Source organism: Chiloscyllium punctatum, chromosome 44 (genome assembly GCF_047496795.1).
Source record: "Chiloscyllium punctatum isolate Juve2018m chromosome 44, sChiPun1.3, whole genome shotgun sequence".
Classification (NCBI taxonomy): domain Eukaryota; kingdom Metazoa; phylum Chordata; class Chondrichthyes; order Orectolobiformes; family Hemiscylliidae; genus Chiloscyllium; species Chiloscyllium punctatum.
This window is the reverse complement of record NC_092782.1, coordinates 49168137-49190143: the sequence shown is the minus strand read 5'-3', so window position 1 is coordinate 49190143 and position 22007 is coordinate 49168137. Positions and strand designations below refer to the sequence as shown.

Sequence of the window (22007 nt, the reverse complement as noted above, 5' to 3'; positions counted from 1 at the left end):
GCACCACACTCTCGACTCCGATCTCCAGCATCTGCAGTCCCCACTTTTTCCTGTACTGCTTGTAAACAAAGCTTGTCACTGTACTTCAGTACACATGACAACAAATAAATCAATCAATATTGCTCTGGATCTGGAGTCACAAAAAGACCAGGCTGGGCAAGGATGAGAGTTTCCTTCCCTAAGAGGCATTAGTGAACCAGATGGTTTTTTTCAACAATCAACAATGAATTCACAGTCATCACTATATTCTTAATTCCACCACCTACCAAGATTGGATTCAAAGCTACATCCCAGAACATTACCTAGGTCTCTGGATTAACAGTCTAACCATAATGTCACTAGGCTACCACCTCCCTGATCAAGTATTTCCACATTTCAACATTTACCCAGTACAAGAGCTCCTCATTTGGTGCCCCCTCCCTACCCCTTATCACTGTACTCTATGACTCACCTGTTGTTTAGTTCAACAACTGAATCTTATAAGATGTGTGCAACAGTGCTTGGCTTACAAACATTGAGGAGAAAAATGTAGGGTGCTGGCCCACTGACATTACTCTTCGACTGCAGCTTGTTGACAGCATCAGATTTTCACATTGACAGTGAAATTCACAAGCAACATCTTTGAGCAGAGCTTATGTTACAAAATATTTATCTCTTAAATGGCTGCATCTCTTTAATTTTCCAAAACTACATAATTTTAACATGAACTGCTGCTCTTCATGAATATATGTTTAAAACTGAATCTGGGAAATACCAGATAATTAGCTTTGCTTTAAACCAGCTTGAGTTTCTCAGCATAGATAATTGACCTATTTCTCTGGCCCCACAGCATATTTACATGAGATACTCAAGATAGCGATGCTGTATCAGGCAGTTAAATAAATGTGCCAGCAGAAGAATCCAGATTTTGTTTTAGCATTCATTTAAGAAAAACCTAATTGCAGCAATCAATATTTTTGTCCTAAATCTCTCAATTCCAAGCTTTTCAAAAGTTTCCAGTGCTATGCTTGTTATTGAATAGGTTTGATGCCTGTGCAACCTATGAGACTCATCATCTTCCTTCTGCCTGTTAGAAATTGAACTAAAATTTTCAACATTTACTTCGTTTAGGACACTTGCTATCATGTGCAAAACAGTGGATTCCCAATCAAGATATTAAAAAAAAACTCGTGAAGCACTTGATCACCCAGTTTCCTGTAGAAAATATAGTTTGAATGACTCTGAACAGGTCATGTTAATGCAAATTTACAGAACTGTAGAAATGTGGTGAAGAAGGAGAAAGAATAGTAATTTGCACGGAGTCAGAGTTGAGCGGTATGAGAGGAGTGGGTTCTGTTACTTTTCACCTTTGATATGTGAGTTGAAAAACTCAGAGTGAATAAAAAAAACATAAAGGTACTGCATGGAATAAACATGACTGAACTATTGAACCAGGTTCGCTGAGAGCAGTTTAAGACCTGAATCTTCCCAGGTCCTTGGAGGCTGGTGGTGTATGAGATTGTAAGATGGGTGCTAGTGTAGAAGTGGGGGTATATTGAAGCCAGGAAAGTAGCAAAAAGTCCCAATGGGACAGCTCCCCAATTCTGTTCTGCCTCTGAATATATTTCTTAGGATGTGTTACGATGGAGATGGGCAACCATTGAGACCAAGTTCCACTTATGGGTTATTTTCATACCTGTATGAAGTTTGCTTGGTGTTGCAAAAGCCAAGTCAAGAGGCAATCTCCTGGCACAAGGTCAAAGGATTTTCAGAGCTGGCTCCCTATGCTGCTACCTTGCTATAAAATAACCACAAACTCTGCTAAATTCGTTCCCTTTACACTCTGATGACCCCAGCTGCTCTGGTCAATTTGTCGTGGAATCTTACGCAATTTTTTGAGAACATCTCCATTTTTAAGGTACCTGGTGAGCTTCTTGAGCCGCTGCATTCCATGTGGTTACGTAGACTCACATTGCCACTAGGGAGGGAATTCCAGGATTTTGATCCTACGACACTGAAGGAATATATTTTCAAGTCATGGTGGTGAGTGATTGAGGGTTTGGAGGAGTTGTCTAGAGAGGTTTGGTGAATTTCTACAGTGAATCTTGTAGTTGGTACACATTTCTGCTACTGAATATCAGTGGAAAGAATATTTATGGATGTGGTGCCAATCAAGTGGGCTGCTTAGGTCTGGATGGTGTCAACCTTCTTGAGTGTTGTTGGAGCTGCAGCCATCCAGGCACGTGGGGACTATTCCATCACACTCCTGACTTGTGCCTTGTAGATAGTGGACAGGCTTTGGGGAGTCAGGAAGTGAGGTACTTGCTGCAGTATTCCTAGCCTCTGTCCTACTGTTGAGGCCACAGTGTTATGTGGTTGGTTATGGGGAGTTTATGTTCAATAGTAACCCCCAGTATATTGAAACCGAGGAATTCAGTGGTGGTAATGCCATTAAATGTCAATGGCAGTGATTAGATTGTCTCTCATTGGAAATGGACATTGCCTGGCATTTGTGTGGCATGAATGTTACTTACCATATGTTTGCCCAGGCCTGGATATTGTCCTTCATTTGGGCATAGACTGCTTCAGTATCTGAGGAGTTTCAAATAGTACATAACATTATACAATCATTGGTGAACATTCCCACTTCTGACCTCTTGATGGAGCAGCTGAAGGTGTTTGGACCAAGGACACTACCCTGAGGGAGTCTTGTAGAAACGTTCTGGAGCTGAGATGACTGACCTCTACCAACCACAACCATCATCTTATATGCCAGGTGTGACCTCAATTAGCAGAGACATTTCCCCCTGATTCCCATTGACTCCAGTTTTGCTCGGGCTTCTTGATGCCACATTAGGTCAAATGTAGCCTTGATGTTAGGGACAGTCGCTCTCATCTCATCTCTGAAATTCAGCTCTTTAGAATGATGATGTTGGGTGCATTTGTACTTGCAGAATTACATTTTATTTTGCTCAAAAAATTGCAGAAATCCATGTCAAATTCTGTAAATCCCTCTTAAGAAATACAATCAGTCTGACCTAATATTAGGACACAGACAGACTTTAAATACCTTCAATGTATTATCTGAGCTGAGATGGTACCTGTTGTTAAAAACTACCTTGAGAATGTAACTTTAAAAAAGTTCTGGGATTTACATATGAAGGAACCAAAACTAACATGATCAGTCTAAAAGATGAAGACTCTAGTTGAATTGGTTTAATATTACATTCCATGACACTGCAATCCTGTTGCTATAAATTCTGTGCCATACAATTCTGCTCCAAAATCACCTGATGCGGAAGCAGTGCTTCGAAAGCTAGTGTCTCCAAATACACCTGTTGGACTATAACCTGGTGTTGTGTGATTTTTAACTTAGCCTTTTCTAAGGCTGATAAAAGAAATTAAACCAGACTGACAATCTGCCATTGAACAAGGCACCAGAAACGATAACAACATACAAGTCCTGCCAACCTTACAAAATCCTCCTTAAGAACATCGGATGGCTTTTGCTAAATTTGAGAGAGAGCTATGCCACAACTAGGCAAGCAGCAGCTTGATGATAGTCATTCTCATTGAATCACACATTGCAGAAAATAGGCTGAATTTTGCTGAAAATTACCTAAGTTTTCTAAAGGACACAGTTGCTAGACTGGGCCTGTTGCAGGAGGTGAGGGGGCCAATAAAAGGGAAAAAAAGCTACTTTATTTTATCCTCACTAATCTGTGTGTAACAGATAACAGACTGATAACAGTGATAGAGTGACCACTGTACAATTCTTATGGACACAAATTTTGGCCTTCACATTATTATGACACAACTTGACAAATCACAAATCAAAGAGGAGACTCAGATAGAGGTTATGATCATTTGTTCAAGCATATTCTAGGAGAGGCAGCCTTAATACAATCTAAGACAGAAGTCTGGAAATGCCAATGTGAAATATTTAGTTATAGATTATTTTTATTAACTCACTCACCAGCTCACTATATTCATTAACACTGGGTTCCTATTCATTCATTCATAACACTTTACTAACCCGTTATTTACTGTAACACGGTCTCATTCCTTCATTCATAAAACCCTGGTTCTGTAGTATATTTTATTGTCATAAGATAGATCAAATTAAAACAACCCTTTCCAATTAAAACAATCCTTTCAAACATTACTGCTTTCTCACATCTTTAGTTCTGATCAGCCTTTTCTACAAGCAAGACTTATCTCTGAATGAGTATCAAAGACCACTAACCTATTCAGAACAATACCTCCCCTGCCATCATATCTCCATGACTTACCCAAAACTGTGGAAAAATGATAATATTAATCAGCCCTTACCTACGGACCCAAATAGATTGCAGAAGACCAAACATTTTCCCCAATTAATATGTACTTGATAAATAACTTTTAATTAGACCATTGTCCCTTGAAAAAAATAACTGTCAAAACAGCACTTAAGTGAAATTGCTTGAATGAGTGAAACCCATACCAGCAAATACTAAACAAATCTCACAACCCAGCTGCAGTAATCAGGTTCACCTCTTTTATTCTTTCATTAAGAACAGGTACAATTTCTAACTTATTTAGAGCATATAGATCTAGTATTTTTGCTAAAATTTACTAATGTAAAACACAAAAGGACTAATGTCTCTTAATTGTACAAGCAAACTGGACAGGCACTCTTTAATCCCATCAGAAGTAGCAGCCGGCACTTAGCACATGTTTTAACCCATTTCCCATCTCCCAGGACAGAAATCCCTCAAATCTTTATGTACTGTAGATAAAATATTGTAACACCATAGTAATGGAATTTTAGTATATGTAAGAACTGTATTTCAGGATTCTACTCAATTTTAATTTGATCATTTTATAACTGCATACTAAGCAGATGTAGTTTACCTATTTACCACAGTACATACATTAGGCATTGTTCTTATCCATTCAAGACCTACTATTTTCTCTGCTGATTGTCCAACATAGGTTGTGTCCTTGTTTCCCTGGCCTGGCTGTTTGCCCTAGTTTCATTCCTTATCCTGACTAGATACTGATCTTCTGTTCTGCTCTTTTCTGTTTACCAAACTATACTTTGCACTGAATCTGTTAAACCTTGTTTAACACTTTGAACATTGACAATATCCTCCATCGTGTTATGTCACACTACCACCATGCTGAATAGGATAGAATTAGAACAGATCTAGAAACTCATTCCTGGGCATCCATGAGATGCTGTGGACCATCAGCAGCAGAGTTGTACTTAATCTGTAACCTCCTGGCCCAGCACATATACCATTGGCACAAAGCCAGGGAACCAATCCTGGTTCAATGAGTAGTGCAGGATGGCATGCCAGAAGCAACGCTACACATACCTATAAGTGAGCTACCAACCTCATGAAGCAACAACACAGGATTGCTTACATGCTAAGCAGCATGTGATAAACAGAATTAAGTGATCCAACATCCAATGGATGAGATCTAAGCCCTGCAGCCTTACCAAATCCAATTGTGAATGGTGGTGGATAATAAAACAAGTCAACAGAGGACGTGTTTCTGCAAGTATCCCAAATCGCAATGATGGAAGAGCTCAGCATATCAATGCAAAAGACAAGGTGAAAGCTTTTGCATCCATCAACAGCCAGAGTGTTGAGTTGATGATTCACTTCTGTTTCTGCCTAAAGGATGGCAGTTTTTAGCAATTTGATTCACTCTGTGTAATATCGAAAATGGCTGAAGACACTACTTACTGCAAAGGCTAAGGATCCTGACTACACTTGGTAAGGGTGCAAAGCTTCGATCTGACTGCATTCTGGCAGTAGTACTGAATATTTGTGTTCTGGAACTTGTTGCATGCTTGGCCAAGTTGTTCTAGTACGCTTACAATACTAGCATTTGCTGTGCAACGTGGAAATTGGCCCAGGTATCTCCTTGCCACAAAAAAAGACAAATGCAACAAAATTAATTACCACCCCATCAGTCAACTCACAATTATCAGCAAAATGATGGAAAGTGGTATTGACAGTGATATCAAGTGACACTTACTCAATGACAGCCTGCTCAATGATGCTCAGTTTCGCATTCTGCCAGGGCCATTAGGCTTCTGACGTCATTGTAGCTGTGGTCCAAACACGGTTAAAACAACTGAATTCAAGAGGGGATTTTATGGTGGCTGCTGTCAAGTCAAAACAGGAGTTGAGTGGGTGTGGCATAAGTAAAGAGCCTTAATTAATGTGAATTGGTGGAAAACCCTGCACTGTTCGAAGCTTACCTAGCACAAAGCAAGTTGGTTCTGGTTGTTGTAAGTCAATAATCTTAGCCATGTACAACACTGCAGGAATTCCTCAGGGTAGTGTCCTGGGCTTCTTCACCAATGACCTTCCCTCAATCATAAGGTCAGAAGTTGGGATGTTTGCTCATGATTGCACAATATTCAATACTCAGATACTGAAATAGTCCTTATCCAAATTCACAAAGACCTGGTTGCACCTGAGTTTGACAAGTGACAAATAATCTTCACAAGTGCCAGGGAATTGATTGCATATTGCTTAAGTCACCAGTAGGTGATTTGGAAACCCACACTAATGCTCTGGGAACACTCATTCAAATCACACCATAGTAGCTGGAATTTTAATTAATCTGGAATGTAAGGTAATTCTATTAATGGTGACCATGAAATGACCATCAATTGTTGTAAAAGGTCATCTGCTTCACTAATGCCCTGTAGGGAAGAAAGTCTGCCCTACCTGTGTTGTCTGGTCCACTTGTGACGCTAGATTCACAGTATTGCAGTTGATTCTGAATTCTAGAATAGCTCAGCAAGTCACTTCATTCAGAGACAATTAGGGATGGGCAACAAATGCTGGCCGTGAAAAAATTAAAAATCACAAAGGCTAGGTGATAACCATCTCTAACAAGAGAAAATCCAACCATTGCATCTTGACATTCAATGGCATTACTATCACTGAATTCCCCATTTTCAATATCCTGGGTTCATATTGAAAAAAGAAACTGAACTGGACTCACCATGTAAGTGTGCGAATAAGAACAGGTCAGAGATCGGGAATTCTGTACTAAGTAATTAATGTTCTGATTCCCCAAAGACTATCTTTCATCAACAAGAGATGAGTCAGGAGAATGTTGGAACAGTTTTCACTTGCCTGGATGAGTGCACCTCCAATAGCACTCAAGAAGCTTGAAACCATCCAGGTCAAAGCAGCAGGCTTGATTGGCACTCCCATCTAACACCAGTGCTCAATGGCTGCAGTGTGTACCACCTGTAAGTTCCAATGCCACCAGCCAGCAAAGCTCCCTCTTTGGCATGTTTCAAATCTCTGACCTCTTCCGCCAAGAATGACCAGGACAGCAGATACATTGGAACAAGTTCCCTTTCAATTCATGCACCATCTTAGTTATAAATAGTTTACTGTCACAGAGCCAAACTCCTAGAGCTTACCCTCTAACAGTACTGTGGGTGCAAGCCGAATCAACTTCAGTTACTTCGTTAATGAGCTTCCTTCTATCATTAGGTCAGGAGTGGGGATGTTTGCAAATGACTGCATAATGTACAGTTCCATGGCCAGACAGACCACCCAAAATAATTGATTTATGATGAACTTCAATAAAGTGGCCATAAAGTAAAGTATGCTGGGAATGGAAAGCCAGCTTGACTAACATAATGCCAATAAGCATCATGCAGAACTCAGACAGGTTGCAGCTTTCTGACAGTTTGCAAATAAACCTGATAACTGCAGCCACTGCAATACACACTTGAAATTGGACTTGAATGGGACAATAGAATGTTGCCTTCTGGACAATCAGAAGCATTGGGTCATTTGCCAGATGCAGAGGTGCCCAGCACCCTTATTTGGAGAGGCTATATGTACCCAGCACCTACCGTAATAGACACCTTAAGGCCACCCTGCCATCACCATATAAATGCTTTGTTGTGTCCAATCGATTAGGGTGATCAAACCTGATCGATCCATTGGAAGATACTTAAGACTTTAGAGTATAAGAATCACTGCAAAACCTCACTCACTGCGAGAATAACCACCAAAAGAGAAGACACCCCAGAGACCCTCAGGAGAAGACCAGACGACATCACCACATGGAGCCTGACCAAGTTCTCATCTGGTGGTATACAATCATCCAAAGTCAAGTTAAAGCATAAGATAGTGTGTCATATTTATCGTTAGTCTATAGTATACTTTATTGTTCTAACATTAATTGTGCCAAATAAACAAGTATTATTGTGTATCGTTATTAAGAGTCGACTCACAGTTCTTTTACTGAATATAAGAATTTAAACACACTGTGTGGCAGGCACAACAATACCATCCATATGTGTCTCCTCAGATACTGATTGAGTCCATGTCTAAATGCAGCAAGACTTGGACAATATCTGGACTTGGGCTGACAAGTGGCAAATAGTACTTGTGCCAACCAAGTCTCAGGCAATGACAATCAGCAAAAAGAGAGAATCTAACCATCACCCTTGACACACCCTACAATCCACGTACTACAGTTCTGACTGACCAGACTGTGAACTGGACTAGTCATGCAAACATTGTGGTTACATAGCAGGTCAGTGGCTAGGAATCCTGCAATGAAAAACTCATCTCCTGTAAAACCTGTCCACCATCTATCATGTCAGGGGTGTGATGGAATTCTCCCCATTTGTCTGGATGAGTGCAGCTAAACTACAAGCAAACAAGAACCAAGCAGCCTGCTTGATAGGCACTACACCTGCAAACATTCATCCCTACCACTGCTGATATAAGTGGCAACAGTGTGTACCATCTACAGTATGCAGCGCAGAAATTCACTGAGGCTCCATAGATAGCATCTACCAATCCACAATCGCTACCTTCAGGTATGACAGTCCAGAATGTACTTGCAAGTTTCCGCCCAAACACTCACCATTTAACTTAGAAATATATCACCTTTGCTTCACCATCTCTGGATGAAAATTATAGAATGCTTCCCCAGCATTGTGGGTGTACCTACATCAATTGGACTGCAGTTATTCAAGAATGCAGCTCATCACATCCTCCTGTTAAGAACAAGCAATAAATGCTGGTGCACCCAAAAAAAGCCCACATCCTTTGAACGAATACATTTAAAACGTTCAAGAAAACTGTTCATCACCACTTTCTCCAGAACAATTAGGGATGGGCAATAAATGCTGACCAAGGCAGCATCATGAATGAATATATGCAATATATAAATTTGCTTGGTTGTCTCAGACTAACAAGCAGGATAACTTGAGAAAAAAATAAAGCAGGTATTTACAGTATGCATGACTTTGGGTTTGTCACTGTTGAGGCAGATTCCTTGTACTGGGAGTTGGCAGCTTTAGGATAACATTTTTAGTCAGACAAGCCACAGTTGGATGAACAAATTAAAAAAAGACATGAATTGCAAAGAAATGTGTTGATATCCAGCATTGTATTTGCCTGTTAAGAAAGTAAGAAATAAACTTACATATATATGGCATCTTTCATGATCTCAGGGTGTCCCAAATTGATTAATCATCGATTAAGTAGTTTTGAAATGTAGCTACTGTGTTATGAACAAAATGCTGCAACCATCTTTGACTGAACAAGATCCTACAAATAGCAAGGAGATAAAAATCAACTAAAATTGCTGGAAATTTTCAGCAGTTCAGGCAGCATCTGTGGAGAGAAATCAATTAACATTTCGGATCCATGTGACCTTCTTCAGAATTGGACCCAAAACATTAATTCTGATTTCTCTCAGTACATGCTGCCAGACCTGGTGAGATTTTACAGCAATTTATGTTTTTGTTTCAGATTTCCAGCATCCACAGTTGTTTTGTTTTTTTTTAAATCTGATAAACCGTTTTAATGATATTTATCGAGAGATAAATCTTAGCTTAACATAAGAGATTTCCCCTGCTTTTCTTCAAAATATTGCTATGAGATTTTTTGCACCCACCTGAGAGGTGTTGACATGTTCCTTTCAAAAGACAAAATGGTTGATTCTCTTAAGCACCGGCTTCTTCACTTGTTTCAAAACTTATGAAAGGAATTTTTTGAGACCCTTTTACACATACTTGCTTTTTTTGCAGCACCTTGCCTAACTTTGATATTCCATATCCCATGCTCGTTCTGGTGGGGCCCCAGGCCAGTGGAAAACGAGAACTTGCTCACATGCTTTGCCAAGAATTCAGCAACTATTTTGGATATTGGTAAGTACAATGATAGTATTTGTCATTTTGCACTGCATGAAATAATTAATTATATGATCTTTAAAAGCAAAAAGAAGGAATCTGTGACACAACAGCCTTTAATTTAATTAGGTGTCCTGTATGGATCCAACTAATATCTTTCCATTGCTGTGAGGGTAGAACATGAATAGTTCTGACCAGTGTTTGAAAGAGTTTGAAAATGAAAAGTATAAATGATAGTGTGCAATTGAGTTCTCAGTCTCTTTTCCCTCTTCACCTCCATCCATTTAGTTACTTTCCTATCTCTTTATGAGGAGTACTTCTTCATACAATGATAAAATGCCTTGATATGAGATAATTTGACCATTCCAAAATGTCAGTACATTACCCTGTTCCCTAAATACGTCTAGAAAGAAAAAACTTTGGATTTATGTTAGGGATGGGCAATAAATGCTGGCCTTATGATTGAGGTCCGTATACCACAAAGAAATGACAGTGAGTTGTGTGTTAATTAGGGGATACAGTTTAACGCATCATTTAACTGCCAATACTGCAGTACTACTTCAGTATTGCAGCATTGCATCAGCCTGATTTATGTCCTGAAGTGCCGGAACAGGCTTGATCCTTCAACCTAATGTCTTATAGGCTATAAAGGTCTTACACTGAGCTAGGTTAACATTGGAACAGAGTTGGCACCTATCTATTATACAAGATCTGACCCAACATAAAAATGCAAATTAATGTGCCTTACATCTGTTAGTTTCATGGACAGAAACCAACTAGGGATTAGTTTCCTGTCATTTAGAGCTCATAGCATAAATGATTTTAAGGAGAAGCTAGATAAACGCAAAGGAAATTGAATGGAAGATGTGTTGATAGGATTAGATAAAGAGTGGTAGGTGGAGTCCTTTGGGGCAAAGCCTAAAAGTTAGAGCCAGACCATTCAGGAGAGATGTTCGGAAGTACTTCTACATAGTTTTAGATGAATAAAAAGATATTAAACAAAGGTGTTAAGGGATATGGACCAGACGAGATAGGCCACAGATCAACCATACTCTCACTGAATGGCGAAACATGTTCGAGGGATTGATGACCTGCTCCTGTTTCTATGTTCCTATGACCAGTTAGGCCAAATAGATTGTTTCTGTGCTGAACATTTTATGTAGTTTAATAGCACACCAGTATGAATGCCAGGTAAAGTCACAGTTAAATTGACAATTTCATTTGCTTTCATTTGATAACAATAATGACATTTTAAACAATGGTAATATGCATTATGCAAGTAAGAATGAACCGATTAGCATATGAATTGTGTAGATGCGCGAATTGTACAGAAGGCTAAATTAGATTTTGTGCAGGAAAAGACTATTGATTCAATAAAACCACCACTTCTTGTACTTGCTTTTCTACTGTAAGATAACTCAATATTATAATTATGTAGATATCTGATTAGATTAGGCACTGGGGAAGAAAACATTTTATAGGCAGCCCAAATGAACCCATTTATGAACAGATAAACTTTGTAGTTGATGCATTAACATTGTGTTCTATTTCTTTGAGAAGTATTATTATGGAATAAGAATCCAAGTAATTTCATTGTTACATCAATACCATTACCATCTATTGTGAATACAGATGTAAGCCTTCTATAAAATGGCTGTCATCTCTCTCCAGAAAATCAAGTGAATAGTGACTAAAGTTAGCAGTTAACAAGCACAAAAGCTCCAATAATGTAATACTCTAATAGTTCATGTCTGCTTTTTGGTATTTTCAATAAGCTTAAGCAGGGCAAATGTGGGAGAGAGGGTCAGGGTAATAGAGAGAACATTTTTGCTTCCCATCCTTTTCAAATTGAATATTCTATGTCCCGGTGTATGGCTAATAGGAATTCAGACAAAGACTACAATAAGCTATTAGCCTGAACTGACTCAATGTGGCATCTACATAAAGTGATATAGTATGTAACTGAAAGAAATTATGCTATTGATAATGTAACCCGCACATGTGAACTATATAAAAAAGTCTTATTTCTCTGAACAAGGGGAGTTCATATTGACTGGACCATTTTTTTCTGTACCAATTGAATATTCTGAAAAGAATATTTTCTGACACCTCCTTCCTTGTCTTTAGAACCTTAGAATCCCTACAATGTGGAAACAGGCCATTCAGCGCATTGAACCTAGATTGAAGAGCATTCCATCCAGACTCAACCCCCCTACCCTCTCCCTGTAATTCTGCATATCCCATGGTTAGTCCACTTAACCTACACATCCCGGACACTATGGGCAATTTAGCATGGCCAATCCATCTAAACTGCACATCTTTGGACTGTGGGAGGAAACTGGAGCACACGGGAAAACTTACACAGACACGAGGAAAATGTACAAACTCCACACAGACAGTCACCCGAGATTAGAACCGACCCCCAGGTCCTGGAGCTGTGAGGCAGCAGTGCTAGCCACTGTGCCACCCATCTAATCCCTCCATGCATCTAAAAGAGTGCCATCTAAAGCTTGCCAGCCTATAATTAAAACTCACTGGTTTACAAATTTCTTTCAGTGAAGGTAATCCACTACCTTTAGCAGGTGAAAATCCTACACCAAAGTAGTGACTCTTATCTGTCTTCAGAAGTGGCTACTCAGTTGCAAAAGAACACAGAGATATTCTGGTTAGGCAATAAACGTTTGGTACAGTAAGCCACAGGCTGTAAAAAAAATGCTACTGATTGTTGATAGAATTCTGGTTGGAATGCCATGTTAACAGACACATTGACTTGGATCCTATTTATCACCCCCTGAGAAAAATAACAATAAATGACATCACCACAGGAAATGACATTACCACAGGAAATGAAATCACTGACCCAAGGAAATCTAAACACATAATTAAAAAGTGGGCCATATCCTTCATCCAGAGGCTCACTGGTGATGTTGCCTACTATGGTGACGAAATGTCTGAAAACGAACCTTCCAGCTCAGTGAGCAAACCTATATCCAGAACCTCAACCTGAGCTACAAATCTTCTCAAAACTCGCTAATATCAAATAAATGTTTTCGCCCTCTAGCCAGTTTATACTGAAAGCCCACTATTGACACACAGAAATTTCAGCTAAGCAAAGTCAGGTACAGTAAATTATCTTTATTGTTGAACCTGTCATTGCATCAAATATTATGATGATGAACAGATGGTTCTGCAAGTTTATAACATATTTTGCAGATGGAATGAAATATGGAGTCAACAGAAAATGAAAGTACTGAAATTAATTTAGCTATCGGTAGGGTGCAATGGTATGAACAATTGTAGCAGATAACTATCATTTTACTGTTAAGTTTTGATCAGCACTAATTATTTAGGATGTACTGTGACAATTGTCATTTTATATCTTACAGTGTTTTCTTGATGGTAATTTCATTTTATGGTTCAATTCTTTGGTTTAACTGAGCTGATTCTTACCATGTTTTGGCAGTGTCATTTCCATCGAGTTTCATGGAGGGATTCTTTTTATGTGGCCTCGCAGTTTTCTTGACCTGTTTTCTCCAATTCACCTCATTAACTACTTTACATGCACCCTGTGGCGACCCTCTTATCCGATGCTAGCCTAATCCTACCACTCTTCTGAACTGACCACGATATTATCAAAAACTCTGGCATCTCTGACGCATACCATCTTGGAACCTGGCTGTACTCCAATTGGCAGTCCAGAGTTGACCTTTACTGCACATCAGCCAGAAATTCACCTTGCTCACTGCACATCGTCACATATGGTCAACACGTCCTTGCATATGTTCAAGGCTGAGATAGACAGATTTTTAATCAGTAAGAGAATCAAGGGTTTTGAGGAGAAGGCAGGGATATGGAGTTGAGCATTATCAGATCAGCATGATCTCATTGAATGACTGAGTGGACTCAATAGGCGAAGGGGATTAGTGGTGCTGGAAGAGCACAGCAGTTCAGGCAGCATGCTCGTTGGATGCTGCCTGAACTGCTGTGCTCTTCCAGCACCACTAATCCTGTATTTGGTTTTCAGCATCTGCAGTCATTGTTTTTACCTCAATAGGCGAAGGGGCCTTATTCTGCTCCTATACCATGCAGTTTTATGATCAAGTGAGCTTTTTAAAAATTTGATCATAGATGTGGGCATTGCTGGCTGGCCCAGTATTTTTTGCTCATTCTTAGTTACCCTTAAAAAGGTGATAATGAGCTGCCTTCTTCAACCACTGCCATCCTTTTTGTTGTAGGCAGATCCACAATACCTTTAGGGAGGGAGTTCAAGGATTTTTATCCAGTGATATTATGGGGATGATGATATTTTCCAAGTCAAGATGGAACTTGCTGATGATGGTGTTCCAATGTATCTGCTATGCTGTCTTTCCAGATGGTAATGGTCATGAGTTTGGGAGGTGATGTCAGAGAGCATGGAATCTGCTGCCCTTCTGCCCCATGTGTAACAGGCCCTGTGGACATTGTATCGGTTTGTACAACAATCTTCGGACTCACCCTGAGAATGGAAGACACTTATCCTTGTCCACGACAGATTACCAATTGTGTCAGCATGGAAAAAAAACCCTTTGATCCAACTCATCCATGCCAATTAAGTTTCCCAAATTAAAATAGCCCCATTTGCCTCCATTTGGCGCATACCCCTCTAAACCTTTCTTATCCATGTACTTACATAGGTGTCTTTTAAACATTGTAACTGTACTTGCATCTACCGCTTCCTCTGGCAGTTCATTCCATATACAAACCACCCTCTGTGTGAAAATGTTGCTGGAGAAAGTGAGGACTGCAGATGCTGGAGATCAGAGCTTAAAATGTGTTGCTGGAAAAGCGCAGCAGGTCAGGCAGCATCCAAGGAGCAGGAGAATCAACATTTCGGGCATAAGCCCTTCTTCAGGAATGAGGAAAGTGCGTCCAGCAGGCTAAGATAAAAGGTAGGGAGGAGGGACTTGAGGGAGGGGTGTTGGAAATGCGATAGGTGGAAGGAGGTCAAAGTGAGGGTGATAGGCCGGAGTGGGGGTGGGGGCGGAGAGGTCAGGAAGAAGATTGCAGGTTAGGAAGGCGGTGCTGACTTCGAGAGATTTGACTGAGACAAGGTGGGGGGAGGGGAAATGAGGAAACTGGAGAAATCTGAGTTCATACCTTGTGGTTGGAAGGTTCCAAGGCGGAAGATGAGGCGCTGTTCCTCCAACCGTCGTGTTGCTATGGTCTGGTGATGGAGGAGTCCAAGGACCTGCATGTCCTTGGTGGAGTGGGAGGGGGAGTTGAAGTATTGAGCCACGGGGTGGTTAGGTTGGTTGGTCCGGGTGTCCCAGAGGTGTTCTCTGAAACGTTTCGCAAGTAGGCGGCCTGTCTACCCAATATAGAGGAGGCCACATCGGGTGCAGCGGATGCAATAAATGATGTGTGTGGAGGTGCAGGTGAATTTGTGGCAGATATGGAAGGATCCTTTGGGGCCTTGGAGGGAAGTAAGGGGGGAGGTGTGGGCGCAAGTTTTGCATTTCTTGCGGTTGCAGGGGAAGGTGCCAGGAGTAGAGGTTGAGTTGGTGGGGGGAGTGGACCTGACGAGGGAGTCACGGAGGGAGTGGTCTTTTTGTAACGCTGATAGGGGAGGGGAGGGAAATATATCCCTGGTGGTGGGGTCCGTTTGGAGGTGGCGGAAATGACGGCGGATGATACGCTGTATATGGAGGTTGGTGGGGTGGTAGGTGAGGACCAGTGGGGTTCTGTCCTGGTGGCGGTTGAACGGGCGGGGCTCAAGGGCGGAGGAGCCCTCCAGTTTTGAACTCCTGATGAAAAGACCTTTGCTATTCACCTTATTATGCCCTTCATAATTTTATAGATCAGCAAAAGATCACCCACTCAAACTCCAATGCTCCAGTGAATAAAGTCCCAGCCTACCAGCCTCTCCTAATAACTCAAACCCTCCAGTCCAGGCAGAATCCTTGTAAATCTCTTTGAACCCTCTCCAGTTTAATAATATCCTTCTGATAGCAGGGCAACCAGAACTGAACACAGTACTCCACAAGTGGTCTTCCCAACAGCTGCACAACCTCAACATGATATCCCAACTCGTATACTCAATGGTCTAAGCAATGAAAGCAAGCTTATTAAATGTCTTCTCAACTACTCTGTCTACCTGTGGTGCAATTTTCAAAGAAATATATACCTGAACCCCTAGGTCTCCCTGCTCAGCAACACTACTGAGGGCCCTACCATTAACTGTATAAGTTCTACCCTTGTTTGCCTTATGAAAATGCAATGCCATACATTTATCCAAATTAAATTCCATATGCTGTTCCTCAGCCCACTGGCACAGTAGATCAAAATCCCTATGTAATCTTAGATAAGCTTCCACTGTCCACTATACCATCAACTTTGGTGTCATCCGCAAACTTACTAACCATGCCTCGTAGATTTTCATCCAAATCAGTTAAGTAAATGATAAACAACAGTGAACCCAGCACTGATCCCTGTAGAACACTGCTGGTCACAAGCCTCCACTCAGAAAAACAACGCTCCACCACCACCGTCTATCTCCTATCATCCAGTCAATTTTGTGTCTAAAAATCCTAAATGAATTTCTGCAGTTAGGAAGATATTGTAATTAAATGCATGCGGTATACAAAATGATGGACATTTGTAGCACATTTGAAATTAGTGGTACAATGTTATGGCCATCACAAAGATGTGATTGCAAGGGGATGAGGGCTGGGAACCAAATATCCAAGGATATGCATCCGATCGAAAGGACAGGCAAATTTGCAGAGGGGACAAAATTGCCTTGCTTGGAATAAATGAAATTAAATCGATAGTAAGAAGCAGTTATAAGGTCAGAACATAGAATCTGTGCAGGTAGAGTTGAGGAACCAAAGAAAGAAAGACCCTGATGGGAGTTATGTTCAATATCCCCCTAGTTACCTGATGAAGGAGCAGCATTCTGAAAGCAAGTACTTCCAAATAAACCTGTTGGACTATAATGTGGTGTTATGTGATTTTTAATTTTGTCACCCCTTCCAGTAATCCAGATGTGGGGCAGAAAATAAATCAAGAGATATAAAAGGCATGTAAGAAAGGTTAAAAATCACAGGGCACTAGGTTATCGTCCAACAGATTTACTTGTAAGTACTAGCTTTTGGAGTGCTGCTCCTTCATTTGGTAACTAGTGGGGCTGGATCATAAGACACAGAATTTATAGCAAAAGATCATAATGTCATGCAACTGATATGATATATTGGACAAATCTAGATTGCTGTTAAGTCTTTCATCTTTTAGAATGGGTTGCAGGTATTGATGCATTAATATGTAAATCCCAGAACTTCTTTCAAGTCACATTCCTGAGATAACTTAAGGTTTTATAAAAGAAAGGTGACATCTCTGCTTAGATAATGCATTAACGGTGTGAGGTGAGAGTCTGTCTGTATTCCAGTCTTGAGGCAGACTCTTTTGTATCTGTATCATTCTGGGACACTTGCATCTCCACCAAGGATGGGCACCTCGGCACCTCACTCTACTGCAAACTCACCAATAACCTCATGATGCTGCACTTCTCTAGCTTCCACCCTAAACATTTTAAAACAGCTATCCCCTACGGACAAGCCCTACACAATCACAGGATCTGTTCAGATGAGGAGGAACACGACGAGCACCTTAAGGTGCTGAAGGACACCCTCATAAGAACAGGATATGGTGCTCAACTCATCAATCACCAGTTGCGATGTGCTACAGTGAGAAGCCATTATGACCTCCTCAGAAGATAGACATGGGATGTGACCGATAGGGTACCTTTCATTGTCCAGTACTTCCTGGGAGCGGAAGAACTATGCCATGTTCTTCGCAGCCTGCAACACATTATCGGTGAGGATGAGCACCTTGTCACGACTTCCCTATGCTTCCACTTCTCATCTTTAAACAACTGCTAAACCTTAAACAGACCATTGTTCGCAGCAAACTGCCCAGCCTTCAGGACAACATCGAACGCAACAGCATATAACACTGTCTTGGCAACCACAGCAAGACATGTCAGAGTGTTGATATAAAAGCTACAATAACACTTGGGGACACCACCAAGCATGTATGCGGCAGGTACTCATGTGACTCGGCCAACGTTGTCTATCTTGTATGCTGCAGTCAAGGAGACATGGTACATTGGCAAGACCAAGCAGATGCTACGACAGCAGATGAATGGACACTGCGCAACAATTGCCAGACAGGGATGATCCCTCCCAATTGGGGAATACTTCAACAGTCAGGGGTATTCGGCCTGGTGACCGTCCTCCAAGGCAGACTTCTGGATACACAACAACGTAGAGTGTCCGAGCAGAGGATGATAGCCAATTTCTTTACCCCTGAGGGTTGCCTTAACCGGGACCGTGGGTTCATTCTCACTGCAGGTGACCCCACTACAGTATATATTTTCACACATGCATTAACATACAAGCACACATACACATACACTCTCACATGCTCACAGAGACCCTCTCTCATATACACACTGTCTCTCAGACACACACACACATACACCCCACACACACTCACCCGTGCGCACACCCTCTCACAGGCTTATACTCCATCTCACTTATTCGCACACTCTACCAAGCATCCACGCACACATTTTCACATAAACACCTACACATGCACACACTCCCACTCTCTCCACTTCCTCCCCAACACACACACAAACTCTCTCCCTCACATGCGCATGCACACACAGATAAGTCTATAGGATGAATTTTTGCATTTGCAGAATTGTATTTGCAGATACATTCTATTTTGTTCAAAACGCAGGCAGTCAATCCATGTGACATTTTATAAATTCCGACTTTGGAAATAGAACAAGTCTGACTCAAAATCAGAATGCAGACAGATTCTAACCTCACACCATTAATGCATTGTCTGAGCAGAGATGTCACCTCTTTTTAAATAAACCTTAAAGTTATCTTGGGAATGTGACTTCAGTTGGGGTTTACATATTAATGAATCTATACATAGAGTCATAGAGTCATAGAGATGTGCAGCATGGAAACAGACCCTTCGGTTTTTCCTGGAGCGTCGAAGGCTGAGGGGTGACCTTATAGAGGTTTACAAAATTATGAGGGGCATGGATAGGATAAATAGACAAAGTCTTTTCCCTGGGGTCAGGGAGTCCAGAACTAGAGGGCATAGGTTTAGGGTGAGAGAGGAAAGATATAAAAGAGACCTAAGGGGCAACTTTTTCGTACATGTATGGAATGAGCTGCCAGAGGAAGTGGTGGAGGCTGGTACAATTGCACGCTCAAAGCCATGTTGACTATCCCTAATCAGTCCTTGCCTTTCCAAATACATGTACATCCTGTCCCTCAGGATTCCCTCCAACAACTTGCCCACCACTGAGGTCAGGCTCACTGGTCTATAGTTCCCTGGCTTGTCCTTACCACCCTTCTTAAACAGTGGCACCACGTTAGCCAATCTCCAGTCTTCCGGCACCTCACCTGTGACTATCGATGATGCAAATATCTCAGCAAGACACCCAGCAATCACTTCTCTAGCTTTCCACAGAGTTCTAGGGTACACCCGATCAGGTCCTGGGGATTTATCCATATTTATGTGTTTCAAGACATCCAGCACTTCCTCCTCTGTAACCTGGACATTTTGCAAGATGTGACCATCTATTTCCCGACATGCTACATCTTCGATATCCTTTTCCACAGTAAATACTGATGCAAAATACTCGTTTAGTGTCTCCCGTATTTTCTGCGGTTCCACACAAAGGCCGCCTTGCTGATCTTTGAGGGGCTGGAAATGTATTGCTGGAAAAGCGCAGCAGGTAAGGCAGCATCCAATTAGCAGGAGAATTGACATTTCGGGCATAAGCCCTTCTTCAGGAATCTTCAGCCATTCCTGAAGAAGGGCTCATGCCCGAAACGTCGATTCTCCTGCTTCTTTGATGCTCCCTGACCTACTGCGCTTTTCCAGCAACACATTTTCAGCTCTGAACTTCAGCATCTGCAGTCCTCACTTTCTCCTGATCTTTGAGGGGCCCTATTCTCCCTTTTCTCTTCCTAGTTACTCTTTTGTCCTTAATGTATTTGTAAATGTCCTTTGGATTCTCCTTAATTCTGAGGTCCTCTTTTTGCACTCCTGATTTCCCTCTTAAGTATATTCCTACGGCCTTTGTACTCTTCTAAGGATTCACTCGATCTATCCTGTCTATACCTTACATATGCTTCCTCCTTTTTCTTAACAAACCCTCAATTTCTTTCGTCATCCTGCATTCCCTCTACCTACCAGCCTTTCCTTTCACCTTAACAGGAATATACTTTCTCTGGATTCTTGTTATCTCATTTCTGAAGGCTTCCCATTTTCCAGCCGTCCCTTTACCTGCGAACTTCTGCCCCCAATCAGCTTTTGAAAGTTCTTGCCTAATACTGTCAAAATTGGCCTTTCTCCAATTTAGAACTTCAACTTTTAGATCTGTTCTATCTTTTTCATCACTATTTTAAATCTAATCAAGTTATGGTCGCTGGCCTCAAAGTGCTCCCCCACTGACACCTCAGTCACCTGTCCTGTCTTATTTCCCAAGAGTACGTCAGGTTTTGCACCTTCTCTGGTAGGTACATCCACATACTGAATCAGAAAATTTTCTTGTATACACTTAACAAATTCCTCTCCATCTAAACCCTTCACACTATGGCAGTCCCAGTCTGTGTTTGGAAAGTTAAAATCCCCTACCATAACCACCCTATTATTCTTACAGATAGCTGAGATCCCTTTACAAGTTTGTTTCTCAATTTCCCTCTGACTATTAGGAGGAATATAGTACAATCCCAATAAGGTGATCAACCCTTTCTTATTTCTCAGTTCCACCCAAATAACTTCCCTGGATGTATTTCCAGGAATATCCTCCCTCAACACAACTGTAATGCTATCCCTTATCAAAAACACCACTCCCCCTCCTCTCTTGCCTCCCTTTCTGTCCTCCCTGTAACATTTGTATCCTGGAACATTAAGCTGCCAGTCCCGCCCATCCCTGAGCCATGTTTCTGTAATTGCTATGATATCCCAGTCCCATGTTCCTAACCATGCCCTGAGTTCATCTGCCTTCCCTGTTCGGCCCCTTGCATTGAAATAAATGCAGTTTAATTTATTCAATGGACAATAGACAATAGGTGCAGGAGTAGGCCATTCTGCCCTTTGAGCCAGCACCACCATTCATTATGACAATGGCTGATCATCCTCAATCAGTATCCTGTTCCTGTCTTATCCCCATAACCCCTGATTCCACTATCCTTAAGGGCTCTATCCAACTCTTTCTTGGAAGTATCCAGAGACTTGGCCTCCACAGCCTTCTGGGGCAGAGCATTCATCCTACCTTGTCCCTGCTTGCCTGACTGTTTGACTTGCTTCTGTTCTCAACTGTACCAGTCTCAGATTGATCTCTTTCCTCATTATCTCCCTGGGTCCCACCCCGCTACCTTACTAGTTTAAATCCTCCTGAGCAGCCTTAGCAAGTTTTCCTGCCAGTATATTAGTCCCCTTCCAATTTAGGTGCAATCTGTCCTACTTGTACAGGTCACTTCTACCCCAAAGGAGATTCCAATGATCCAAAAAGATGAATCTTTCTCCCATATACCAGCTCCTCAGCGATGCTTTCATCTGCTCTATCCTCCTTTTCTTCCCCTCACTAGCTTGTAGCACCAGGAGTAATCCAGATATTACTACTCTCGAGGACCTCCTTTTCAAATTCCTGCCTAACTCTGTATTCTTCCTTCAGAATCTTAACCTTTTCCCTTCCTATGTCATTGGTTCGAATGTGGACAATGACATCTTGCTGACCCCTCTCCCCCTTGAGAACATACATGCAACCCATTCCAAA

At 41.4% G+C, this 22007-nt stretch overlaps 1 protein-coding gene across 7 annotated transcripts in view; it reads left to right on the top strand.

The window, feature by feature from the left end:
• lrguk (leucine-rich repeats and guanylate kinase domain containing) overlaps positions 1 to 22007 on the top strand; it is a 161519-nt gene that overhangs the window by 48671 nt on the left and 90841 nt on the right. For all 7 annotated transcript variants that reach the window (XR_011955321.1, XR_011955322.1, XM_072562905.1 and 4 more), the window contains exon 11: positions 10058 to 10177. Coding sequence is in view for 5 of the 7 variants with exons in the window: in XM_072562905.1 (XP_072419006.1) it covers positions 10058 to 10177 (120 nt within the window). In the remaining 2 variants the exon portion in view is untranslated. The remainder of the gene's footprint in view (positions 1 to 10057; positions 10178 to 22007) is intronic.